At 46.6% G+C, this 26369-nt stretch overlaps 2 protein-coding genes across 4 annotated transcripts in view; one reads left to right on the top strand and one right to left on the bottom strand.

Moving 5' to 3' along the window:
- Positions 1-1667: 1667 nt before the first annotated feature.
- Positions 1668-20194, bottom strand: LOC119180330 (mpv17-like protein). Of its 2 annotated transcripts, none has more exons than XM_037431511.2 (4): positions 19539-20194; positions 3287-3357; positions 2779-2907; positions 1668-2054 (listed from the first exon to the last, which is right to left on the bottom strand). In XM_037431511.2, exons 1-4 carry the CDS (start codon positions 20062-20064, stop codon positions 2025-2027), a joined length of 756 nt encoding a protein of 251 aa, XP_037287408.2. In that variant the 5' UTR covers positions 20065-20194; the 3' UTR covers positions 1668-2024. The 2 variants fall into 2 exon arrangements, with proteins under 2 accessions (XP_037287408.2, XP_037287409.2); XM_037431512.2 differs by lacking the exon at positions 19539-20194 and adding an exon at positions 12275-12967.
- Positions 20195-20631: 437 nt separating this feature from the next.
- Miro (mitochondrial Rho GTPase) overlaps positions 20632-26369 on the top strand; it is a 28902-nt gene continuing 23164 nt past the window's right edge. For both annotated transcript variants that reach the window (XM_037430604.2, XM_037430603.2), the window contains exon 1: positions 20632-21048. In XM_037430604.2, the coding sequence (XP_037286501.2) occupies positions 20997-21048 (52 nt within the window). In that variant the 5' untranslated portion in view covers positions 20632-20996. The remainder of the gene's footprint in view (positions 21049-26369) is intronic.

Raw genomic sequence — 26369 nt, 5'->3', positions numbered from 1 at the left:
ACGACGCGACGTGCGTGGCTACATGCGGGGACGTTTTTTAAGCCTTTGTAGTGGACTGTACATCATAAGTGGACTGCTATGCAAATTGTTAGCTCGATTTACTGGCACTGAATGATTTCTTTAAAATGTGGCGACCAATTGGACCTTGAAACCAATATTACGGGCGCATTCCGTGTGCAGTCGATCGTTGCTTCTGAAAGAACTTATCACATGCGCGATGGGCGAACATTTCAGGAACGCGTAAGAAAATGCTCAATTCATCACCGCCTACCTTAACCTACAGACGTTCGAATTCCGGAAAAGAAAAAGAAAACATGCCGCTTGGAAGTTTTAGCAATGGTCCGTGTGATGAAAGGTACACAGTGACGTCTCGCTTGTTTTAACAAGCAAAACAACTCTGGACGAACTTTCGCGACTACTAGAATATATATATATATATATATATATATATCATTAAAAATGTCATTCAGTCTAGAATATTTGAACGGCTTTCATTGACAAAGACTGCCTCATTGCACAGAGGCACTACATGCATCCTTGAAATGAGCTAGACAACGCGATATCTTAACAGGCACTTACGTTTATTATGTATACCATCGAACTTTATCTTCTGTAAGTGAGAGTGAGCGCTGTAGGACTAGTGGCCTAAGTATATGCAGCCCAAGACATACATTAAAAGTTTGTTTTAAACGTCCCCCAACGACCATCAGCGTCACTTACGATCGTTGTATTTATGAGGTTGTACTTTACATGCAATTTTTTATAGGCGATATAGTAAGTGAGATGTGTAAAGCACTTGAAGTAGTAAGAGCCGAAGCTTGGGCAAGTTTGTGTCGATTCATTAGAAAGTATTAACAACGGATGCAATAGCAGGAAACAAAGCGTCACAAACTGAGACAAGCAGTGCTCTTTGCCTCTGCTTGTACTGTTCCGTTTCGTCTTCTAGTATGCGCTGTTGATACGTTCCATGGAAGGTTACAACCTAAGAAAAAGAAAATGTCTGCTCCGCCTACTGTCATCGTTGTCTCTCCCACAAAGAATTCGCGCAAGTGCTCCGTCCGATAGCGCTTATACTCATTTTCGTAACATCAAGGACTCATCGACTGTCTCAAATTTATGGCTTTACGGCACAGTCGCCCGTTTTTGCTGCTGTTTTTAGGCCAGTAACTTGAGCGTCTTGGTTAAATTCGTCAGATATTACAACATCGATGCTTAATCAAACGTAACATTTGAAGTAGTCAAGACGAACCTTCAACATTTAATACGTGCAGTGTTTACGATAGCGAAGAAAACGTAGTTCGGGTTTGAGTGGAAACCTAGCCAGCGCGACTTAGTCATGGATGAAGGGCAGCGAGGCTGCGATTCTGTAGGCGTAGCTGTCGTATTTGCCTAGGTGGTAACCAAGCCTAATAGTTGAACTATGTTCAGTAGCCCTATCACGTCTGCACTTCACCCCTGAAAGATTTCCTTTCACCTTGAAAGAAATGTATCGCGCAAATAAGTAGACTGTAGACCTTTTCAAAGGAGGGAGAAAAAACGTCGCCATGCTGGACTGTGCTCGGGGAGTACAAAAGCTGACGTCACAGTCTCGGCAGAGCATCTTTGGGGGAGGGAGGGGTCACGCCTATTTAGCGCAGCCCAGTGGGGAATATGGTGGCGCCCAGGCAGCCGTCTGCGAAAAGGTCTATACAATAAGAATGTATACATATCACTCGAAGCACGTCAAAAAGATCAGTAGGCACTTTTCTTCGTTATGGCGACGTATGGTCCCCGTAGACGAAATAGTTCTGTCGAAAAAAAAAAGACGTTCTACGTTGCACGTAGACGCCTTTCCTTTGATTCAATCCGGACGACTAGATCGAGGCACTGTACGGCAGACTGTCGGTGGTTTGCTCCTTCCAGAAGTGACGCCGTTCTTGATGCGAGGTTCTCCTTCCGTGACATGTGGTGACGTCACAGCCGGAAACTAGGGTCACCTTGACGACGGTGGCAGTGACGTCCTTAGCCCTTAGACGGTGGTCGCTCTAGGTGTCCTCCTCGCTTGCCTTAACGGTCTGCGTATGTCAAAGAAAAAAGAGACCAAAACTGCTGCAGCTAGGTATAAACATGTAATGTATAAAATATGATAAGGCAAGCCAGTAGCAAGAATTTTTTTTCGCGGGAGCCCATTCTCTGAAGACTTTAAAAAACATCTATTTTCATTATGTGTTTAAGGTAAAACATCCTCCTCTTTGCAAATTTTGTGGAGGGAGGGGGTGGTGGTTTGGGCACCCTTTTTGGCGACAGGCCTGTGTTTAAGGATACCGTTTCCGAAATGGAATTCTAGAAGTGATTCAACCAGCACAATCAAACAGCCGCGAGCTTATCTCGACGCTTAAGCCATGCATAAACTTGAAGTGCCGCATCGGAAAATATTACAAATGAATTGAACGCCTCCAACCTCGTGTGCGCAGCTGTAGTACAAATATGATATTCATGGAGAGAGATAGCCAAACCTTCATTTCGTTTGTCCTAGAGGCAGGGTCCAGGAGACTACCCCCACCAGAGTTTTTCCTTCCTCAGGCGGGCGCGGCCAAAAGTGATCCTACTGTCTCGGGAAGTATCTCAAACAGGACCCTAAATTTGAGCAACGACACTCGTCTTCCTCAACCCAACATCGAATAGCAATGGCTGTCCTGGCGGGGGCAACTATATACTGCCATACGGTGACACGTCCTGAAGACGTATTTGTTATCCATGGGCGTGGCGTATATACAACGCAGTTAGTGGGCACCTCACCATGCGCTTCATGATACAGAGGATGTTGACCCAGGCGAAGGAGCAGATGCCGACCGTGACCACCCGAAGGTGAGGCGGTACAAGGAAGAAGTTGATGCACTGTGCCGGAATCCAGAAGCAGCAACTGAGCTGCACAGGAGAGATAAAGAAAGTGATTCCATGTCAAAACAAGTCTTTGCGTCCGCATAAACTTTAGCTTTAATTACTCAGTTATGACAATCACATCATATATCATAGCAGTAAAGGCATGTATACAGACTCTTACAATATGTGAGATACCAAAATAGCACGAGTTCGTTTACACGCTGATACTACATTGCTCAGTCGCCACAAGTAAACATTGCATGGTAGACAGAAATGACACCTTAGTATATTGTGGTAAAGTTACGAATAACTAAGAGGCAATGAGGAATGGTAGACAGCGAGCAACAGATTGGAGGGCAGTAGTAACAAAATTTTGCGCGGTAGTTAATGTACGACGGCAACAACGCAGGTGATTTGTACTCACCTTGTAGGTTGGCACAAACTTGGCCTTGAGTTCTGCGAAGATGTCCTCTTTGCCCTCCATGGCGCTCATGGCTGCACATAGAACAAAAAGTAGAGAGAATCAGCAGTCACGGCGATGAGCTGTTAGCCGGCGAACTTCACTGCGTTACGTGTAAAATCGGACGCTCGAAGCGGCACGATAACGCCGTCGGCGGTGCAGTGCTGTCAACTTACCTGACGACATATGCGCGCAATCTTCACAGACGCGAAATGAATTTTGCTGCCGAAGATGACGAACTTGAATATGACTAGGTAAAGTAACCACGAAAACGCTTGCGGCACAGAAAGAGACAACACAAAACGGAACCAAAACGTCTAGCCGCTTCTTGTAAGAAAGAACTGGCATTAGTTTCTTCAGACGTGTCTGCAGAAACTTGCGGCCATGTTCTCTATCATGTTCCTGCTTCTGTTACGGAAAGTTGACAAGACTCCTTATGAGATGGAGGAGGCGCTGCGGTCACCGAGGTGAATGGACGCTCTTCACGTCGGCTCCGTTCTCATAGAATGATTTCGCAGCGAATACAGCCAGGCACCGCTCGGATTTATATACCATCTGGTTCTTTTCGTCACCGAGAATCCGAAGAGACCATATTCTAAGGTAGGTGATCATTTTTTGAGATTTTACGACCGAAAACCAGCCCCCACCAAGTAGCGTCTACTACTCCTACGACCGGCGCTCCGCGTCGACTGGGGTGGCCTCACGATAGCCAGGCCTCGGCGTTCGCGCCATACAGGCCGTAATCATCAATAATGGAGATATCGCAGCAGAATGAAGACGCCACCCGACGGGAAGACGAAGACGTCACCCAACAAGAAGATGACACAGGCAACGGGTGGACAGAAGTTCGATACAGAAAACGTGCGAAGAAAGGTAGCCAGGAATGCCGTGGTAGCCCTAGCCCTACCCGAACACCTAGAACGCGCGGTGCAAACCTGATATCCCGGATAACCAGAGCCAGCAAAATGCCAAGACTGCCGACAGGTAACTTCAAGAGAGTTATAAGGCCAAGAGGAGGACTGCAGCTATCCAAGCTCAGCTTAACGGAGCTAGACAAAGCTGTGTATGAAGCGGCCGAGATCCCTTATGAAGAAAGAGAGACGGACACGATTTGTCCGAATAATTTTCAGAACATCTTGGTCGTTAGCACCCCAAACCAAGATCATGCAGATAAGTACCAAGGCATCAAGCACATCAAAGCCAACGACAAGTTGTATGAGGTGGGAGCATACGAGACGGCCCCGGAACTCACTGCCAAAGGTGTGTGTAATCAAAGGAGTTCCTTTGAACGAAACCACACGGGACATCACCGCAGCTATTATTACAGCCCGAAATCCTACGGTCATTGCAGCCAAACGTCTTGGCAACACCACGACAGTGATAGTCCTTTTTGACGGCAGCAGAGTCCCGACGCACGTTATGTACAGAGGAGTGCTCACACGCTGTTCACTATACAGGAAACAAGTTGACTTTTGCAAACAATGCAACAGACTTGGGCACAGGAGTGACGTGTGCTGGAGGCCAAACGACAAGCTATGTGCGGGTTGTGGAACGCCTGATCCGAGCGAGGACCACCACTGTCAGCCACGATGTCAGCTGTGCGGCAAGGATCATCCCACGGCTGACAAACTCTGCAAGGCCAAGTTCAAGACAGCCTACATCGTAAAACAACGCCAGTGGTTCCGACAACTTCAAGAGACGCTCGAGGAGAACTACCCCCCTACCACCAAGCCAACCGAACGCGGGAGGTCGAAACTCCGGACGAGGGCAATGCCTGGGTCCAGATCAAGGTCCTGGTCCTGCGCAACGCCCCGCGGCCACACCACCCAGTCTCCGGGACCGAGAAGGCGCACTACATCCCGTTCCAGATCCCGGTCTAAGCCAAAGGGTGGCAATGGCCATCAAGGGAACCCGGCATTCACGGTGAGCTGGTCAGACGTGGCTAAAGGGACGCGCCCCGAGCCTTCGGGGGAGACTGCGCATAATGCCAGTGATATAGCAGAGCTGAAAAAAGAAAACGCTGAGCTTAGAGAATTGATATCACAACTTACTCGGGAAATTCAAAGTATTAAAAACTGCACAAATAGAACTTCTAGTCAAATGCGTTCCGCGGCCCAAGAGCGCCTCGAAGAAATGCCAGATAACCGAATGGACGAGGACAGTACCCCGCCACCTCTTAAAAGGAAAGCTCAGGTGTCTAATGACAAAACTACGGCGCAAAGCTCGAACATTAATCAAACATTGTCCGAAATACAGAAAGCAGTTAAGGAACAGGCAGAGGCAACCAACAACCTCTCACTTGCAATATCTATGATCATGAATAGACTAGATAAACTCGAAGCTAACGTAGCCAATCTCAACCCTAGGACACCTCCGGTACTTCCAGCTACCAACCTTCCGATAAGCACTGAAGGAAATTCACACTTATCTCAGGGCACCGCATCAGTCGCTATATCAACTAATTTCATGAGGCCTGCCTCCTTTCACCCTCCTCCCTCTTCGATAGCCAACTCAAAATAGGGAAGCCGAGAAAAAGAGACTTAATTATTTGGCAGTGGAATTGCAGGAGCTATGAGGGGAAGAGAGCTGTCTTGCAACAACACCTTAGAGACAAAACCTAACCGGATGTTCTAATTTTGCAGGAAACCCATGCTTTAGCTAAGCTACCGGGATATCAGGCGATCGGCCCCTCAACAGGGGATATTAGAACACTAACCACTCTAGTAAGGAAGGGACTCGTAGCAATCGGCCACGACACCCACATCACAGAAATTGAACATATACTCGTACAACTTGCCCCTAAAAGAAAAAAATCTCCGAGCATATTTATTCTGAATTTGTACAGCAATCCCGCACGCATACGACAACGCTTCCTTCTTCTCTTTAAGAAGGCCATAGATATAGCGGGACCCAATCCACTCGTCATAGGTGGAGGCTTTAACGCTCCCTACAGTGCTTGGGGATACGGATACACAAGAGCCAAAGGAAAAACGCTATGGCAGGATATTCAAGAAACAGGCTTAACTCTCATCACTGACCCCGACTCCCCTACGCGTATGGGAACTGGGCTTGCAAGAGACACCACTCCAGACTTAACGTTAGTTCGTAACGCGGGGACCGCTAAATGGAAAAACACATTCGATGATCTGGGGAGTGATCATCGAATATTAGAAATCAGGATAGAAACCATGGCTGCCGCAAAAATTCAGAGACAGATTAGATGGACTGACTGGGATAAGTTTCGGAAAGTCAGAAACGCGAAAAAACAAGACCCTATCAGCAATATAGAAGATTGGATCAAAGATGTCAATAAAGACGTCAGCGAGGCAACGCGGAGTATCACTTCAAGTCCACCCCTAGAGCAGATTGATAGCCGTCTCGCACACATGTGGGAGGCCAAACAATCACTGCAGAATAGATGGCGGGGACAGAGGCACAACAGGCCCTTGCGCAAGCGCATAGCCAAGCTGAACAAACAGATCGAAGAACATTGTAAGCAGCTAAGCAAACAGCAATGGGACCAAGTTTGTAATAGTCTCGATGGCCAAATGAATGCTGGTCAGACATGGCGCATGCTCAAACACCTGCTAGACCCAGATAACACCAAATCAGCACACAAGCAAACCTTGCGTAAACTGGTGCACCAGTATAACGGCAGTGAGGAGGACTTTATCGCTGAGGCTAGCAACACGTACATTCCCGCCATGCCTGTCATAGAGCACGGACCATATTCCGGAGGCCCGAACGAGCTCTTAGATGAGGAGTTTACTGTGGCTGAAATCAGGGCCGCGCTACAGAAGCTGAACACCAGATCTGCACCGGGACCAGACGGGATCACTAACAGAACACTACGGAACCTTGACGACCAAGCCATAGAGAACATCACGCAATATATTAACGAGTGCTGGACCAAGGGCACTATACCAAAACAGTGGAAAAAAAGCTAAAGTAATCCTCATCCCCAAGCCTGGGAAACCCCCCGATCTATCGAATTTACGCCCCATATCACTAACGTCTTGTGCTGGGAAGCTGATGGAACACGTTTTTCTAGACAGAATCAACACTTATCTTGAGGAGAACGAAATCTACCCAGATTCCATGTTGGGGTTCCGCACACGGCTCTCCACGCAAGACGCCATGCTGCAAATTAAGCAGCAGATTCTAGACAACAAAACAAGAGCTACCCGGGCGATCTTAGGGTTAGACCTTAAAAAAGCCTTCGACAAAGCATCGCATACGGCTATCTTACATCAGATCTGCCAATTAAGCTTAGGATCAAGGGCGTATAACTATGTCAAGGACTTCCTAACAGACAGAACGGCATCTGTCGTAATGCGAGAACTGAGATCTGAGAAAAGGCTTATGGGCAGTGCTGGTACCCCACAGGCTTCGGTCATATCGCCAATGCTGTTTAATCTCATAATGATAGGACTCCCGGCGCGGCTGAACTCAATATACGGAATACATCATTCTATATATGCAGATGATATCACCATCTGGGCGTGTGAAGGTAGTGACGGAGAGATAGAGCAGAGACTACAAGAGGCCGTCATCACTATTGAGGAGTATCTTGATGGTACTGGCCTCGAGTGCTCGCCAGATAAATCCGAACTCCTCCTCTATCGCCCCACACTTAAAGGCAGACCACCCAAGGGATACAACCGGGACCGTGCTTACGAAGAGATCCAAATTCACACCAAAAACGGCAGGACTATTCCTATAGTGCAACAAATCAGAGTCCTTGGACTCATCATAGAGTCTAAGGGTACAAATGGTGAAACCGTCAAGAGGTTAGTAACCAAAGTCACCAACGCAATACGGCTAATCAAGAGAGTCACCAACAAACACCAAGGCATGAAAGAGGCTAACGTCATCAGGCTTATTTATTCATTCGCCATAAGTCACATTATATACGTAGCGCCATATCTAAACTGGTATACAGCCGAAAAACTCAAAATCAATGCACTCATACGAAAGGCCTACAAACAAGCTGGCCTTCCAGATAGCACCAGCAACGAGAAACTGTTTCAACTGGGCTTACATAACACTTTAGAGGAGCTGATAGAAGCGCAACAGATTGCCCAGTTGGAGAGGTTAGCCAGCACGCGCACAGGACGGAGTATCCTTGACAAGTTGGGGATAAATTACCATAGGCAACAAGGAAGTAAAGTGTCGATTTTAAAGGTGATCAGGGAAAAGATCCAGGTCCCCAATCTGCCCAAAAACATGCACCCCGAATTTAATCAGGGCAGAAGAGAAAGCCGCGCTTGAACTCTGCTTAAGGCCTACGGCAGAGACAAGGAAGCGTTGTTCGTAGACGCAGCGGAGTACCCTAGTCACAAATCCTACGTTGCGGTAGTAATAAACACCGACCGCAAATGCGTAAACGCGTGCTCCATACGCTCGGATAATTCAGAAATCGCGGAAGAGGTGGCTATTGCACAGGTCATAATTTCCCCAAAGTGTAGGTATGTCATCAGCGACTCGCAGTCAGCAATCCGTAACTATGCACGAGGAAGAATATCTCCCGAGGCAGCCAACATACTCCTCAGCAAGGCAAATCTCATATCATCCGAGGAATTCGAAGAAAGGTATATTATATGGTTCCCAGCCCACACCCCGTGTGCGTCCCCCATTCCCAACCTCAACGAGGAGGCTCACCGCGTAGCGCGAGGTCTCACCGCACTCGCAATGGAGCTTCACATGAGGTACTGGGAGGAGATGAGTGGTGGGAGAGGGACAGAATGTTTAGGTTCTGCGACATTATCCAATTCTACCAAAAGTCGAGGCGCAGATTTCCACCACCTAGCACCACATTAGACAGATCTTAGGAGGTTGACTGGAGGCGACTTCAAACTAGAACATTTCCAAATCCGAAGCTCCTAAATCGCGTCTACCCCGAACTATACCCAGATGACTCGTGTAAACAATGTAGCATGAGACGCGCCTCCCTAGAGCATATGTTATGGGAATGCACACAGATAAAGGACGCCAATACAGTCCCCCCAGAACAGCTTGGGGCGCGGTGGAGAGCCGCGCTGATCAGCTCAGATAGCACAGATCAAATATGGGCCATCCAGCGGGCACGGGAGGCGGCTGAGAGACAGGGTCTCTCCACCGCCCCAGGTGCGGCTTAGGCCCACGCCTCAATCCGCTGGTTAAATAAAGTTTGCTCACTCACTCCTTATGAGATTTAGTCGGAAACCAGGTACAAAGCATATCGAACTTAACAAGACACTATAAGTCGACGCTCCACTCTGCGATGGCGGAGCCAGGCGAGCGTTCTGGCTAACCGCTATTGGTCTGGTGTGCGACCGATGGCGGCGCTGTAAGCCGCGCTTGTATGACGTCACTTCGAGGATTCGCGCGCTCCAAGATCTCGAGGCCAAGTGTGCGCTCACGCACTACACTTTTTCTGCACCAATGTTCCTTTATATAGATGTGCTGTGTGGGCACATTGGTGTGAATGTGTAGACGTCAAGATAAGTGTGCTAAGTAATGCCTCTTCACACATTCTGCAAAAGAAATAACAAAGACGCGCTGTCTGTAAAGATGCAGATGGACCGACTAGTCCAACCACAGCTCCTGGCTGATGCCAGCACTTCCAAAGTTGGCTAACGCATTTTTGGGGTGGTAACTCTACAGAACCAGCTACCCAGTAGGCTAGCAGTTGATAGCGCGAGGGCAAACTTATCTACTATAGAGGCACATCGAAGCTGATCACGTTCATCGCCAGCGGTCAGTCGATAGCTTCATGCTATACAAATCGATGTGTGTCATTTTTGCCGTTCCTAATACTTCCTCGCCTTGCACGATTCTGTGGAACTGCAGATGTACCACGCTTGTACCCCTCACCACCCTCGTTTCATCTATACACATTGTGATCGTGAGTGTAAGGCGCTTGTGTAAGGCGCTTGAAATCGCGGCTGCTTTAATGTTTCAATATCCCCCCCCCCCTATCGCACTCGACACATGTCTATGCATTAGAACAAATCTTCTAAGGACAAATCTAATTGCAAAACTTTACCCCAGTTTCAATAGTGTGTACATTATAAACTCCCGTAAGCTATAAAAATTACCTGGCACTTTCGCTATTGCCGTTACTTTTTTTTTTTGCTGTCTCTTTTCTTGACTAAATTGTGCCTGCCTTGAACATGACCGTTTCGTTTGTACGTGTTGCCACTTTTCCGTGCTATGCACACCGCATGACGGCGAATGCGAAACTACGTGCATAGAAGCACTCTGCTCTAACTTTTTTTTTCCGTAAGAACTCGCGTCGTGTCAAATAACGCAAGTCTGAACAGCTTGTGCACAGCTGTTTCATTAGTAATAACAACAATTAGTTCTGCTCGAATATTCAATAAAGCAAACCCGACAGGAGATTTCGGCGTTCAGTCCATGCAAGTAGACAGCCTGAAGTTAGAGTTGCCAGATGTCAAAGCCGATTTGGGACACTTTCTCAGAGTAGAATATGAAGCACTTTTAAACTTATTTGATAACTTTTTTGTCTCTACAGAAGTTCCTTTCTGATAGCGCTACTGCTCATATGAGTAGCCCCATCTACAGTTGTGCCCCGTCTGAACAGCCTCTTTACAGAAGGACCAGTGGGCAATTCGCCGTAAAAAGGCAAACCTAACAGAACGTCCTCAGTGCAAGAGAAGCGCATAGTGTCGTTTTGTAAGAAAAACTTCTTCATGGCTTTTTTTTTTCTCCCCAGAGGCCCGTGTCTTGCGGTGCATATCTCGTATCCATCCTTTTTTTTTTTTCGGCAGTTAAACTGAGCTCTGATGGAAGCGACGAAACACGATGTCGCAAACTATGGAGCTATTAACTTCAGCTTCGCTTAACATTGAAATTTTCGTGACCTTGTTCACGGTAATCTGTTAATACTATGAGCTCAAACTCATGTGTTGCGGTATGAAAGTCCCCAAAGAGTATTTCTTGGGTGGTGTTGTTTATAGAAAAAACTCGCGGTACTGTTCCGACGTCTGAATGCAGGATCTTAAAAACTGGCGCACGCAGGGCATACTAAACATATAAATTATTTACTCTTATTAAGGTGTACCCTGCACCATTACTGTTAAGAATGCTACGACCCTGCAAAATGGTCGCGCGTATGGAGCACACAGACATGTGCCTGGAAGTATACGGACACGCGAGCTTCAAGGAACAAAAGGCATGCAGAATGGATGACGATCGTCGGCACGTGGCAAAAGTACACCCCAAAGGGCGTTAAGTGTTTTTAGAGTGTAAGCTGCTGTGGGGACTGTAAAGGGACTTTTAAAAGACGCCACACCATTGAAGTGCTGGTAAAAGTACCCACGAAGGTGTCAACGATCGAAAAGCGCCATTTTATCTCTCTATCGTTCAAGGAAGATCCGGGCTTGCAAGAAAGAAAACTCCATCATGCAGTGTACTACACTATCGATAGCTTGCGTATGACGTCATGGACGGACAAGCTGGTTTCAACATGGCGGCTTAGTTGGCGTCAGAAGAGCTCGCTGTGCCCCGCCGCGGTGGTCAAGTGGCTAATAAGGTACTCGGCTGCTGACCCGCAGGTCGCGGGATCAAATCCCGGCTGCGGCGGCTGCATTTCCCATGGTGGCGGAAATGTTGTAGGCCCGTGTGCTCAGATTTGGGCGCACGTTAAAGAACCCCAGGTGGTCGAAATTTCCGGAGCCCTCCACTAGGCGTCTCTCATAATCATATGGTGGTTTTGGGACGTTAAACCCCACAAATCAATCAATCTAGAAGAGCTCGCTGTGATTTATTTGCTTCAGAATCGAAATCCTAATGATAACGACGTTGCTGGAACGTTATTGGGTCTCTATGTATCAATCGCGGAAGAAGCAGCATGCGATGTATTCTGGACAACACTAACATGACGTCACAAAATTCACATCACACATTACATGACATCACAGTGCAACGCATCTACACGGCCTTTCTCACCCGTGTAGAAGGCTACCAGAAGCGTGGAGGAGGCCAAGACCTGGTCGATGAGGGCTTTCCTCACGGCGACGGCGACCAGCTTGCCCGGCATGACGCGGTCCAGGTAGCGGTACCAGTAGAAGAGCGCCGGCGCGTAGATGCCCGTGCCCACCACGGCGTACCGGCCCACCAGGGGCCAGTCGTAGCCGCGCACGGACGGGTCCAGTTTCTGGAGGATGGTCTGCTGGACCACCTCGGCGCCGATGTACATGGAGCCGAAGGAGACGACATTCGCGAACAGTGGTCGGCTCTTGAACAACGTCCGTACTCTGGCGACGGCATGCTGCATGACGATCCTGAAGCTGCTCTCCTCGGAGAGAGACCTCCCACTTGTCTTTTGGGGAGCGTAGTTATCAACACGTCGACTATGTGGGCCCGTTGTGTATCCACAGTCCACAGAGTGTGTTCCACGGTCCTCCGTAAAGTGTTGCGCTATAACTTCAATGATGAATCCTTACGCACTAGTCCGATCAAATCGCATTCGCGTAAACAGGATAACGGTGTAGGACACGATAGCACCCGGGTTCCACCTAAAGGCAGTACGGGAATAAGCTTTTTGTTGGAAGTTGGCGCTGTGTGTCGTCGGATGAATCTTTTGCCGTGAGTCGTCGTTCTTCTATGTGCTATTACTAAGTGAAAAGACGGAGTACCGTCGCGCACCTCTGTGCCTCCGGATATCGCGTTCACAGGTCAATCACTCCCACACACTGCACACTGTCGTCGCACTGAAACCGGTGTAATATGTTACACTCATAAAAACTTGTGGCCAATAACCCAGTCCAGTGACCCTTTCACAGGTCAGCAGCAACGCTCAGTGCTGAAACATTGTTGAGGCATATGCCGGAGTGGATGCGTGTGCTTCCTTCCAGTCTTGGGATCCACCGTAGATAGAGACACGCACCGGTTGATAACGTGGAGGTTTCATATAGGATGGCGTCCTTTCGTAGCTCAAACAGCTTGCTGATAAAAAAGGCTGCGGTGCTCAAAGGGTTTGAAGACTCGCAGTTGTGGCCGGATAAGAACAGAAACGGCGTAATGTCCGTAACCTTATCCGTGCCGGTGGTAAAGATAGATGAACTTTCCGTTGAGATGCTTCGTAGATGTCGGTCACGCGAGCAGCTCAAATTACCGCTATCGTCCAGGCATATGACCGGCTTACAGCACGTGCAGTGTGCCGAAGGACCAAGCTGATGCGAATAGTAGGACGCGACTCATATTGTCAAAATGGCGCGTTATAGATAACACAATGGATACCACATCTGACCCGCGGTTCAGGTAAATGAATAGGTCTTCGACAATGTATAGAAGGGAGAAACAATCCACCTCCTATGGCACAGAGAATGCAGCGGTATGCAGGGTAGGCGTATTCACGAACGCACATACACGTTGATGACTCCGGTACGACTAGACGAAACTGGTGCGATGTATCGAGCGATGAGATCGCACAGGTGGCACGTCACTTTTTTTTTACGTACGTTATAGCAGTAGTTCTTCGACGTGGGCACCTGTTAGGCGTAACAGCAGCTACGTTCCGTCGATTTCCCAACTCAGCGCGCGCGGGCGATCATCATCTCTCCGTCGCTGTTGCCGACGCAGTTGGCTGCAGGTGTCCCTTGCGAGAGGAGCAAACGCGAGCAGCTGCAACTCGTCTCTTCGACGAGGAATTCGTACCTCCGCAAACTAAAGCGTACGGGCACAACTTACGCGCAGGCGCGGAGAACACAGTTGTCGTTACCGCCTTAACGCGACCGGAGTTGTTCCTTTGCCGTTCCGTTATCGGAGTCACGTCTTCAGAGGAGCCGTATACTATAGTCGACTGCGCGCGCGCGGCATCCTTGGGGCAAGGGAGACGTCCAGTCTGGCCGGCTAATCATTGATACGACCTCTAGACGCAGAGACGCGGACGCACTCGGTAGCGGCTGTGCTGTGCGGCGCACGAAGAAAGCTAAAGAGAAGGGGACATTGAGAGGGTGTGAAGAGATGAGATTGCCGGCGGTGAAACCGACGGATGGAGGAGGGGTTTGGGGTGGTCTTCGGACGGTTGGACAGCTGTACGCGTATCTGGAGCAGTATACTTAGGACGACCCACCTCCTCACCCCCCCCCCCCCCCCCCCGGCTCCTCGGTCGTGTTTGCATTCGCCCCTTCCTGTTTCTGGTTTCATTTACATTTCTTGTCTGCGTACTACGGTCGGGGAAAGGAGGCGAATGGTAGCAAGCGCATACTGCATTTAGAGTGGTCTCTTTTAAGTGAACGCGTATTCGCCGCTCATCTTGAACTGGCCGCGGCTCGGTACGCACAATAGGGTCGTGAAGCATCGTCCGAACCAGTGGCGTAATCGTGAGGGAGTGAGCTCCCCCCCCCCCCCGATTTTCTTTAAAATTCAGTATGCATGTATACCGTCAAACGCCTTCATAACGCAGTGCTCGAGGCCCACAAAATACTTCGTTATGCAGTGGTACAGTCAGGTTGAACCGCAGAAGTGCCTCAGACAGACTGGCCGGCGTTTCGATAGGAGGACCTATCTTCGTCAAAGGCACCTCGTCATCCTTGGCGTGTTAATTTTAAGAGGGTTAATAATGACGTCACTATTAACCCTCTTAAAACTAACACGCCAAAGATGACAGTGTGCCTTTGACGAAGATATGTCCTCCTATCGAAACGTCGGCCAGTCATTATTAACCCTCTTAAAACTAACATGATGACAAGGTGCCTTTGATGAAAATAGGTCCTCCTATCGAAACGTCTGCCAGTCATCATTAACCATCTTAAAACTAAAACGCCAAGGATGACGAGTTGCCTTTGACGAAGATAGGTTCTCCTATCAAAACGTCGGCCAGCCTGTCTGAGGAACTTCTACTGTTCAACCTGACTATCCCACTACGTGTTTCCACATGTCGGCTCCCATATAGATTTTGGATTTCGTTATGCAGTGCAATTCGCTTGCAAGGGTAGCACGTGCCGTCTTGGTTCGAACACTGACGGCAACTGTGACAACTGTGGTGCATTGAAAAAAAAAAATGAAACATAATTTGTTAAATTGTCCGGCATGTACACAGAAGAAAGAACCTCCTCTGAAGCAGAATAAGCTCGAATTCCCGGGCACCAATAGTGTCGGGAAAATACTTGGGGCCACATCTTCTCAGCAAAGTGAGCCTATTAAGGCCCTTATTCACAAACCGACCTCAACTTTTCCTCGAGTTATACTTATCGGTTTTAAACGTTTATTGCGCATAATAAACAAATTGAACCAGTATTCATAAACCAGTCTTGTCCTTATCTTTCGCACTGTTACCATTTTAGCGCCTTTATAACGCATGTAGAGAGGAAGTTGAGGAAAACGTGAGGTAAGGCCGAGGTTGGTTTGTGAATACAGGCTTAATTCAAGTTTCTCGTGGGCGTTAACTTCACTGATGACTTCAGTGACGTCGCAATCATTACGTTGTGACATGCACATACCGCAATAATAATATTTCCTTACTCTTTTCTTCCCTCCTGCTCCTAAGGACCTTTCTTTCCTCAATCACCCTCCTTTCACAGTAGCCTGTAGGCTGCCTTATATGCGCTTCCAGAATTCTCTGTTCTTAATTAAACATCTCTCTCTCTCTTTGTGATGTTCCCAATATAGCAGGGAACATGTAAGAAATCATTCATCACACTGGCAAGTTTGTTGCTGAAGCGTTCGTTTCCAGAGGCTTTTGAATATATATGTGCACACGGACGCACATAAAAGAAGGTGGACACACTCATACAGACTGGTGTGTGTGTGAGTGTGTGTGCGTGTTTACTCTTCTCTGTAGAGTATCTGTATATCCCTAGGGACCATATAGTTACTCTACTCCTTCCCATCAGCTAGGCTGCCTATAACGAGACCTCCGGAAACTTGAGTAGCGGTTGAATGCATGGTGGTTCGAGCGCTGCTACACTTCCACGTGCTGAGAGACCGCGAGCGCAGCTATATAATCGTTTACTAGGGAGAGAGGAAAAGGGGTTCTAGTATGCGCTGTATCGCACTAATAATGGTGCGGCGGAGCGTGCGTGCTGCGAAGAAAATTGTCTTCAAGCTTTCTCTGATTCCTTCTTTCCTCGCTGCCTTTAGACTATGAGTCCTTTTTCTATTTCTTTGATTATTTACTCCAGTCTCTGATTTATTTTTCTGTCAGTAAGTCTTCATTTGGTTCCGTTCTTCTGAGTGCTTTCTTTCATTTTTTTTAACGCAGTGCATCCATTGGTTTCCTCTTGCCTGTCGCAAAAACGTTTATTTAAGCCACGGATAGTGTAACTCTGTCTGCCCGCCTCTTTTTATTTCATTTTTTCCCTCTTTACTTTCATTTTTTTTTTCAGCCCTTTCAGGCAAATAAACACGCACAAAAGAGGCAGAGAAAGAAACAAAAAAAAAACACTGCAGTAACGTCAGAGTCAGTTCGAGTGCATAGGAAGTCGCAAAATAACAAAAACAGGCGGCTGAAAATAAACAAAAGGAAAGGAAATAGAGGTGAACAAACGCATTAGCGGGCGAAGCTTGCGTTTTTTTTTTGTTTTTTTTTTTTGGACGTTCGTCCGAGTCATGCCAAATACGCGTCCTCGACCTTGAAATGATTCGCAGAAGAGTGGAGAAACGATGCGTTCACCTCTCTTTTTCAAAACCTCTTCTTCCTCTACGCGGTCCTTTTTTTCTTTCTTTTCCTTTTTAAATTTTTATTTTCTTGTCATTCGAAATTCACTACGCAAGCGCCCGACTTGGCAGACCTATACAGAAATCATCGCTCCGCAACGCCAAGAGAAAATTCTTGCGTTAAAGCAAAAAAAAAAAAAAAAGACGCAAGTACAGTGTACGCGTACAGAACGATCCCGTTTCGTTACACTGTAAACGCGAACTATATATGAAGCTCTCCATCACAAGTGAGGCGCATGACGCGCAGGAAAGTCATACCTATCATTCCAGCCAGATCCGCTGGCGCAATGTCAATACACTCGCGATATGTCGACATATTTGACGATGGAATGAAACGCTCTCAGCGCGGCAGGTCACTTATACCCGATTGCGCTGTGCAGTTCCACAACTAAATTATTACCTTAATAAAGCTCAGCTCAATGCGTCACCGCTATGCATTTGGTGCAACGAAATTGAAACAATTGAACATTTCTTTTTATTCTGTCATCGTTATTCTTATCAGAGAAAAAGATTTTTAGTAGCCCCATTACAAAAGCTAGGAATACAAGTAAATTTACCAGTAATTTTATCACTTGGCGGAACTTCATTTGGTTACTGCCACAGGGATGTATGCTCCGCTGTGTTTGATTACATCAACGCAACTAAAAGATTACCATGCTAGTGAACCACTACTTTTTCAGATCTTTAGTTTATTATTCGTAGTTATGTCTTTCAAAAACAAAAGATGGTTTGACTGCTTGCTCAGCACACATTTTTGTTTTTTGGTAGTATTATTTTAAGCTACTTTTTCAGATTGGCTTCATTTTCAGTTTAGTTTCATTTGAGTATCCTGCCGCCCGGTTCTTGGCCCATCCCCCTTTGTGGGTAAGCGCCATCCATCAGAGGTCATCAGCATCAGCATCAGCATCAGCGCGGCAACGCTACACCGAGTTTGAAAGGAGCTAAAACGGAAGAGAAAAAAAATGGATTCGAAAACGCAACGCAAAGTTACGTTGGTATACTTATAAATCCACATATTAATTAGATAGCCAGATGTTGTTTACGCAGACGCGCAAACTTCAAGGTCGCAAGGGATGACGCTTATTGCGACGTCGGTGTGTTTTGGCTGCTTTTAGGGACGGATTTAAAACGACTATTTTTTTTCTTCCTCGTCTATATTTCAAGTCGCTTAACGAGAGGCCCTTAATTGAATTCTGATCGCGAACTCCGAAAACATTTCGAAGACGCTCGAGGATGCTTCGGTGGACTACACTTGGTTTATGAAGTAATTGTGGCAGGACAGCGCGGAAAATCAGTACACAGAGCGTATACCGCTGCATCCTGTGTGTTCACTGTCCTGTTTGTTTTCTTTTTTTTCACTGTCCTGCCACAATATGAAAGCGAATCCGTGACATGAGGTTTCAATTCAGTGCTGAATTTCTCGGCCTGCAAACAAACAAAAAAAAAATCTTACCACAGTGAGCCGACCTAACTGTTGAATGACCTTCACAGGCCACGCAGGGTGTTTCAAATACAGGCGTTTCGGGGGTTTTTTATTTCTTTTTCGTTTCTGTCACGCAGAGACGAGATATGCTACGTGACTTTCCGGTATTATCGACATTTCAAGTTGTTCTGCATGCAAAACTTGCGCCCGCATTTATAACGCGATAACTTTTTATCGCCTTCCTTTCAGCGGATTGCACTTCCCTTGGAAATACGTGCCGGGAACTTGGACAATGATAATCTCTGGATAGGAAGTAATAAATAAGCTACAGTATTCGACCGAATGACAGTGCTTACAATATTAATAATAATGTCAAAAATTTGCTTGCCATGATAAGTGTAATAGACGAGTAGCCTGCATGATTGACGTTAGGTACGTTTATTAATTATGAAGCTTTCTTTTAATTTTAAATACTTGACCGTGCTATAAAAGGTCGCACGAATTGTCGAGATAATTAATAATGGTGTTAATTAAGCGTAATTAGCGCGTGGCATCATTTCGGCGTGCAAGCCTGCATTTCGTGTTTCGAAATTCAGCAAGAATAAAATTTAAAATGACACCTGTATTTAGACAAATATTCGCGGTTATTCTTCTTGAGACATTTGATCAATGGCATTTTAGGGAAAGCTTAGCAGAATGCCAGCTTAATAACCCTGCTGATTGTCCTAGCTCGGTAAGCTTTAACTTTTTTTTTTTGAAAAATATTGAAAGCGTAATTACACACTTCCCGGCATTTATTTAATTTACAGCACCCTACCGTACGTAAGCGAGTGCAGTGATGTCGCTTGAGTCATCCGTGTCACGACGACTAAGTTCGCTATATACTGCAGAACTGAACAACAAAGCGAAAATCGGTAATGGTCTTATTTCAATGGTAAACCATGGGCGTTTGGATTCTTCTCATTCATATCTGTTTTTATTTTGTATTTTTTTATTCACGTGCTTCTCTTGTAGCATTCCACAGCGGCAGAGGCTAGCGATCAACTTAAAGCTGGTAAACGAAACTACGCTGCATCGTTCAACTCTCACACCCTTATAACTTTAAAAAAGTTAACGTAATGAACTCACCGGGATAGAAGGCGGCCAGTATGATGGTCGACGAGACGGCCTGGTCGGTCAGGGCCTTCTGTATGGCTTCCTTGGTACCCCGGGAAGGAATGACGCGGTCCAGGTACCGGTACCAGTAGTTGAGAAACGGTGCCGACACCGTGGTCGCAAACGCCATGTACCGCAGCATGATCTTCCACTCGTAGCCCCGCTTCCGACGCGACTCGTCCAAGCTCATCAGGATCGTCTGCTGCGTGAATTCGGCGGCAACGTAAAGCGCCGGATAGGTCGTCATGTTCGCGACCAGGGGTCTTTCGCGAAACAGGGCCGTCAAACGTCCGAACTTGGAGGCGACCCGCTGCATTTTTCTCTTCACGAGGAAAACGGGGAACACTTGTTTACGACGCGTTCTCTTCAAGGGCAGGGCGCGATCCGTCGGAGCACGATTCGAAATTGAAACGGTCGCGTTATACTCGATCCACGTCGTTTCGGACCGGCGCCGTTGTCGACTAGAGTTACACAGCGATGCGTCGACGGCCTGCGTCATGCGATACGCACGCTAGCTGGTTGTTTTGGAGTCGTTCCTTGCGCAACTAGAAGCCGACGATGCGCGCAGCGCCGGAGGGTCGACTGCAAAGCGAAACACCATGGAAGCCACCATGTTGAATTAGCTCGATGTCGTTGGGACTGTTTAAGAATCTGTTTATTTATGAACTATTTCACGACCACTGATCTCCACTAGTGTTCACTGTGAACATGTGAACTTAACCTAACCGAGCCTAACCTAACTTCTGGAGTGTCAGTGTGCTCAAGCAGTTACATTATACTTTACCAAACTTCAGCCTAAATTAAGCGCGTTAACAGTAGGTCACAGTCTATACACCGCTTCTGCAGCGATGACTTTCCCTAGATAAAAGTGAATTCCAACTTATCTACTTTTATAGACAGAAGGGTCTACAGGCGCAGAAATATTTTTAACAGGTTTTTAATAGTCTTTACGATAACATGCATTACGTTACATAACCACATGAGCCGGCGTTCGTTTCAGTCCATGTCGGCAACACTGTAAGCCGGCTCTGCGTTTGCTGTTCTTTTCTCGCAAGAGCGAACGCTAGCGTAAACCTGCCGTAAAGTGTGCGTGTATGTGTGCCTCGTTCGCACGCTATCGTCGGTGGACTCTGACCTTGCGCTAGAAGGAAAAAGGGACAACAAAATTCTGTACGCGGCTGGCTCCGAGTTACAACCCTCGCGACGACCGAGATGTAAACTCTTTCGAGCTGCTCAAGTCGAGGCCCATCTCCGTAGCCGACTTTGGCGAAGCCGTGTGTGTGTGTGTGTCTCGAAATGAGCGGTGCGCCGGAGTGTTTGGACTGGCTGTGCCTTCGGCAGTGGTTAATCCTTTCAGTCTAACGAAACTCTAAATGTGTTCCGGATTGGCCAGCTGGGATTATCGGCTCTGCGGCGGATGAGCGAGCCGATATGGTCCGAGCTAACGGCAAGAGGGATGTCCGAATCCTCCTCGTTGGTGAAGGTGAGCGGGTGATTGTTTATTTAGTTAAGCAATCGGGTCTCCGCGAGCTTGCATCCTAAAGTCGGCCGGGGGGCCCGAATATCGGGCCGCGCTCGAAAGTCTGTTGGGATATTTCGAAAGAAAGCCCGCTGGGCAAGTTTTAATGCCCTGCTTAGATAACCATCCCCCGTTGTCGCACATCAAGCTTGCGTGCGCTTTGTGGCTTCGATCGCTCACGCTAGGATGAACCGTGCGCGCTTTTACGTTTTCAGAGCCGCAAATTCGGTGCTCGTTAAGGAACGCCTTCGGCAACGAACATTATCGTTACTCATTTTATTCGCGTACGAGCTGGTGTAACCTTTGGTAGCTGTCGTGTGCTAGTGTGCGTTGATTCCACGTGTCTTGTATAAGCGAAACTATGTCTCATTTGCTGGCCTTTCGCATCGTACAAAGGCTTTTACAACGAGCTTGGGACGCTTATCCGTGTTATTGGGGTCTTCGCGGGAAATGTAGCGAAAAGCGTCGGTTTCGCTTCGAATCCGGTTTTGGGGCTCGACGCCTCGAATGGAGAACTAAGCGGCGCGTGGTCGAAATAGATGCGAATTCGAAGAACAAGTCGTGGGCGTAAGACCAGACGAATTGGTTGGGAAAGCGTGTGTAACGCGTTAGTAGTAAGACTTGGTAACACTCGGAAGTGATTTAAACCGGTACACCGGCGAACATAGTTCGTGTGTGGGTAGCTTACGCGACCTGGTGCACATGTGTCGGGGGTCTGGCTTGTCTCCAAGGTTGGGGGGTTCCTAGCTCCGAAAGGGTTGCGCCGGGCGTCTAGAGGTAGTACCCCGGTGGCGCAGTTGCGACGTGAGGTTTCCCGCGTCGCCTTTCCCCCATTGTTTTGCTTTGTCTGCCTCCCGCGCGTTGTTCTTTTAGAGTGTTGGTCAGAACGGCACTGATAAAATGTGCACGTTCTTATGTTAACCTCTTCAGTCACGTGTCGTGGTAGAGCGCTCGTGAAAATTACAGACTTCATATTATGAAATAAAGAAACACTCCGTGAACTAGCAGAAAAAAAAATAACATGACAGCAAAGACGTCAATGATTACTTATTTCAGGCGTAGTTTAAGGATTACTGAAGTCTGCTGAATTCGAATAGCTAAAAGAACTGATTGTGAACGTGTCGGTTATTATGAAGCTGACGTTCTACCAATGCATGAAGGAATAAAGATATGCTGCCGAACTTAGTATATTCTGTCAAACTTATTATAGATCCTGATGATTTATTTCTTCGCTAACTTCGTGTCATATTCCTTTCCATACAAAAGTCACTTATGACCTTGTTTTTAATTCATGCAGTGTTTCAGTGTTTCTTTTCTGCATTGTCACCGTTAGGGACGTTTGAATAACGGCAGCATCTCGACATAGTGGCACAATATAGTGGCAGCTTTGTGCTCTTTAAGTCAAAATTGGTCGGTAAACAACTGGTAAGTGCCTTTGTGCCTACTACTTGTTCTCACAGATTACACAGTCATTGTCAGCATTGATGCATCTGTAAGGATGATCGGCAACAATGAAGCTGCAGTATCACCTGTGTAGTGTGTTCTGCAAAACGCTGCTGATCATTAAGGTCTTGTTGACATTATCGTTCCAACTCGAAACGTTCTCACGAGGTGACACTGCCTTTAAACTACCTGACACTTCCAAAAAGAAGGACGTCTCTCCCAAACCCTGGCTTGAGATATGAAGTTGTCCGCTACAGTGGAGCAGTGATTATGGTGCTCGGCTGCTAATGTGATGGCTGAGGATCGCATCCCAGTCATAGTGGTCACATTTCGATGGAGGCGAAATGATGGAGGCCCGTGTACTGTGCAACGTCAGTGCATAGTGAAGAACACGAGATGCTTGACATTTCCGGAGCCCTCCATCACGGCGTTACTCGTAATCATATTGTGGGTTTGAGTTGTAAGACGCCATATGGTATTATTATTACTATTAGATATGAAGTTGATAAGAATGCAGTAATAGAATAGAATTTCCTGTAAACTCTCTAGAGGGAAGAATCTCTGGTGCTAGTGTCTGTGAGAGCTCAGCGAGCATGTAAATGAGGGGTAGTCTTGCCTAGTCTTCATTCTTCCAGCTCCGTTTGGCTCCCTATGGCCTGAATCTGTTTTGTCATGGAACGACAGTCTGCAAGTGCTCACCGATTCAAGTATTCTCATAAAGTACACGACGGTTTACTCTTTTATTCGAAACAAATCTAAAATACGGCAATAAACAAAGCCACAAGTGAGTTCAAAGCCTGCAGGCACGAAAACTAAGCAAATTTGTATACTACCCATCATTCACATGGTCGCTAAACGATCGGAGTGCCAGAGTCTTGTCTCTCTAATTTAAAGAAACTCTATGATTGGGACTATGTATCATGGAAATTTAAGACAATTGGTCAAAATTTTTGATGATTTAGAGATATGTGAATCTTTAGGAATGTGGGTGAGTTAACGAGCTCAGATATGTGAATCTACAGGAAGGTGGGGGAGTTGACGAGCTCTAATTCTATTTGGCTACCACACATGTGAAGAAAGGTTATGAGGGTGATAAGATAAAGAGCATGAACAAAGTAAGTCATGCACGTTGGCCAGCCATCACAGGCAGCATTCAAGGTCTGTTATGTAAGCGTGCAGACATGAGAGCATGAGTGGAGCAGCTAAAGATAACGCTGTAGTTTAGGAGACATGTCCATGAGCTGTCCAAAAGCTTTTCATTCTGACAGTGAGCAATTGTTCAGTCTCTCAAGCACTGCAATGCATCACTGGCATCATGGCAATATAGCACAACTGTGCAAGAAGTTGTGTGAATGTATCCTGGTATCTTTAGGGGGGTAGCAAGTTGGTCAAGTTGTAAAATGGTCATGATGGGCCTGTGCAAACGAAACACAGGGAGGGGTTCGAATCCCAAACGGTTCTATTCGTTTTTCTATGCTTTTCGCCAACGTAAGCTGTCTGCGATTAGTTTAAGCACACCGTTAGCCAATCTGCAATTGTTCGAAACGTCGCTTTGACCAATCGCATATGGCTAATGGCGGTGAAAAGCATAGAAAAAGGAATAGAATCTTTCCGCGATGGCACCCTAGAGAATAAAAAGATGACATAAGTGCTGCCTATCAACTGAACGTCTTATGGGAAAAAATCGAAGAAATATCACAAACATTTCCGTGCACTTTGAAAACTGCGAGGGAGTTTGAAATCATAAAAATGAGACACACTTGCATGAGCTGCCTTTTCATTGCTCTAATTAATGAGGAAGTGGCTTTCCTGAAAATTGCACAATTGTGTTAGTGTACGCATGAATTTTCTTTCTCTGTTAGTCATTTTTGAGGTGCTTCCTGTTTTGTTAGTATTTTTCCTACCCTTATATGTCTGTGGCTTTTGCCCATTAAACATTCGGTTGATACTACGTGTGTCATCATCGTCTCCTCCATCAGTGCTGGTCATCATGATCATGGTATTTTGGCAGCTTTTCAATATATTTGAGTTACATCAGGCTTCAGGTCTGCATTTACTTAGGCAGCCACGTCTGGTTAAGTTGATAAGGAGCAATAAATACGGGATGAAAAGCACCGAATAAAACATTCACTCAGTGCGATGGCCTTTGGGTGGTTTCATCAGGGATATCCCTTTCATGAACTCTTCCCGTCAGTAGTCGTACACGTGTAATATCTTGTTGGACGTGCTGAGTAACAGCTGATGACACAGTTTCAAGTGTAAAGAGTCTATTGTAGAGGACGTGGTCATCAAAAACTAGCATCAGCATTCTCTGTGGAGCGCCCTGGCAAGGATGGATTTATTTGCACGACGACATCAAGTTGAGAAATATCTGCTACATTGTGAAAGACTGCAACCCAGTTGGCAAAGAGGAACTCAAGTGTCACAAAAAAGGGAAGAAATATCTGTATTTGTTGCAATACATCTGCTAGATAACGAAGAGACAGAAAAATAAAGGTTTGCAAAACATTGCACTTCTAGAGCTTGGGCTTTCACAGCTGGGGGAAAACACTGCTAGTTGCGAGCTCGAAGTTCAGTACCGGTCACCTGGATAAGTGGTGTTGTGGCTCGAAAGCACCGTAGAAAAAGTTTTTTTTCTTTCCTGTCCTCAAAATGTACAGCTTTTTGTACCTTGTTGCCTTTCTATAAACAAGCAAACAAAGGATGCATGTGGAAGCTTCAAGAAGCTTCTACTCTTCGTACATGAACTGTGTAAATACACTCCAGCTTGCGAACGCATGGCCTGTAGTTCATTCTTGCACCGCGGTCCTCAAAAGAAAACCTATATTTGAGGAAGGCAATGTTTTCCGACGGGAGTGCTTGTCAAATAAAGGGGCAAGGTAATAGAAGCTGCGGAGATAGCAGATGCAAGTAACGGGTATGGTAAGCCACCATCATTGCTGCCACCTGGGAAAGCTGTGAAGATTGCTGTCACAAAAAGAAAAATTTACCACGATTCATTTCATGTGTCTGAATTCTGCGAGTGTTATGTGGACTGGTCGGACACCAGTAGTTCGTAGAAAGATGTTCTTAGGTTACTTACTTTATATTGTTATTGCTGTTTTGTTGGCAGATTTGCCAACTTGGTTCAGGGTACATCTCGTTATCAAAGATTGGCCACTTTTTGACAAAATTACAAATGTGACATCGAGGGGTCATTGGTAGCCAGTTTTCAAGGTTTTGCATTGTTGAAAACATCGAGATTATTCGCTGCGTCATTTCATTGTGGGCATGAGCACTTCCCTGTGTTAGAAGTGACACGGGTGACATTCTGATGGTTAATCTATGATTTTAACCTTGCTTTGTGCTGCCACCGTCTCGTAAACTGCACTGCGCCAAGTTCTGTCGTGTACCTTGGTGGGCTCCTTGGTGAACAGTTCTCCAAGGTAGATAGAAGTTGTCACAAAACTGGAACTGATGCATGGTTATCAATGTACTGTGCATTTTATATTTTGCTACACTTTGCCACACTGGTAGTCTTGTGTTTATGGTGTTCGAGTGTTGACCTGAATGTTATGGATGAAACCCTAACTCTGGCAGCTATAAATTGCTTGAAGTCCATGCATTTTGGTGTGTGTGCACATAAAAAACCCAAAGTCGTCAAAATATAGAGCTATCCACTACAGTGTTCCTCAGTCATATCGGGCTTTTTGGACGTTAAAGGGACACTGAAGGGAAACATGGACTTGGTTTAGTTTGACAGGGTGCACTCTGAGAACTCTATTGGCATATGTTTCACTATCATAAGTTAATGATAAGCGAAAAAAGTTGAAGTTTAATTTTTAAGTTTTGCGCCGAAATCA

This window comes from Rhipicephalus microplus, chromosome 7 (assembly GCF_043290135.1).
Source record: "Rhipicephalus microplus isolate Deutch F79 chromosome 7, USDA_Rmic, whole genome shotgun sequence".
Classification (NCBI taxonomy): Eukaryota; Metazoa; Arthropoda; class Arachnida; order Ixodida; family Ixodidae; genus Rhipicephalus; species Rhipicephalus microplus.
This window is presented reverse-complemented; position numbering and strand designations above follow the sequence as displayed.

What these genes read in the sequence shown, in the direction of transcription:
- LOC119180330 (XM_037431511.2), bottom strand. Translation starts at nt 20,064, where the DNA reads ATGACGCAGGCCGTCGACGCATCGCTGTGTAACTCTAGTCGACAACGG. An exon ending in ACTGGCCGCCTTCTATCCCG is followed by an intron (nt 3,358 to 19,538) that starts GTGAGTTCATTA and finishes TTCTATGTGCAG; the next exon opens with CCATGAGCGCCATGGAGGGC. An exon ending in AGTTTGTGCCAACCTACAAG is followed by an intron (nt 2,908 to 3,286) that starts GTGAGTACAAAT and finishes TCTCCTGTGCAG; the next exon opens with CTCAGTTGCTGCTTCTGGAT.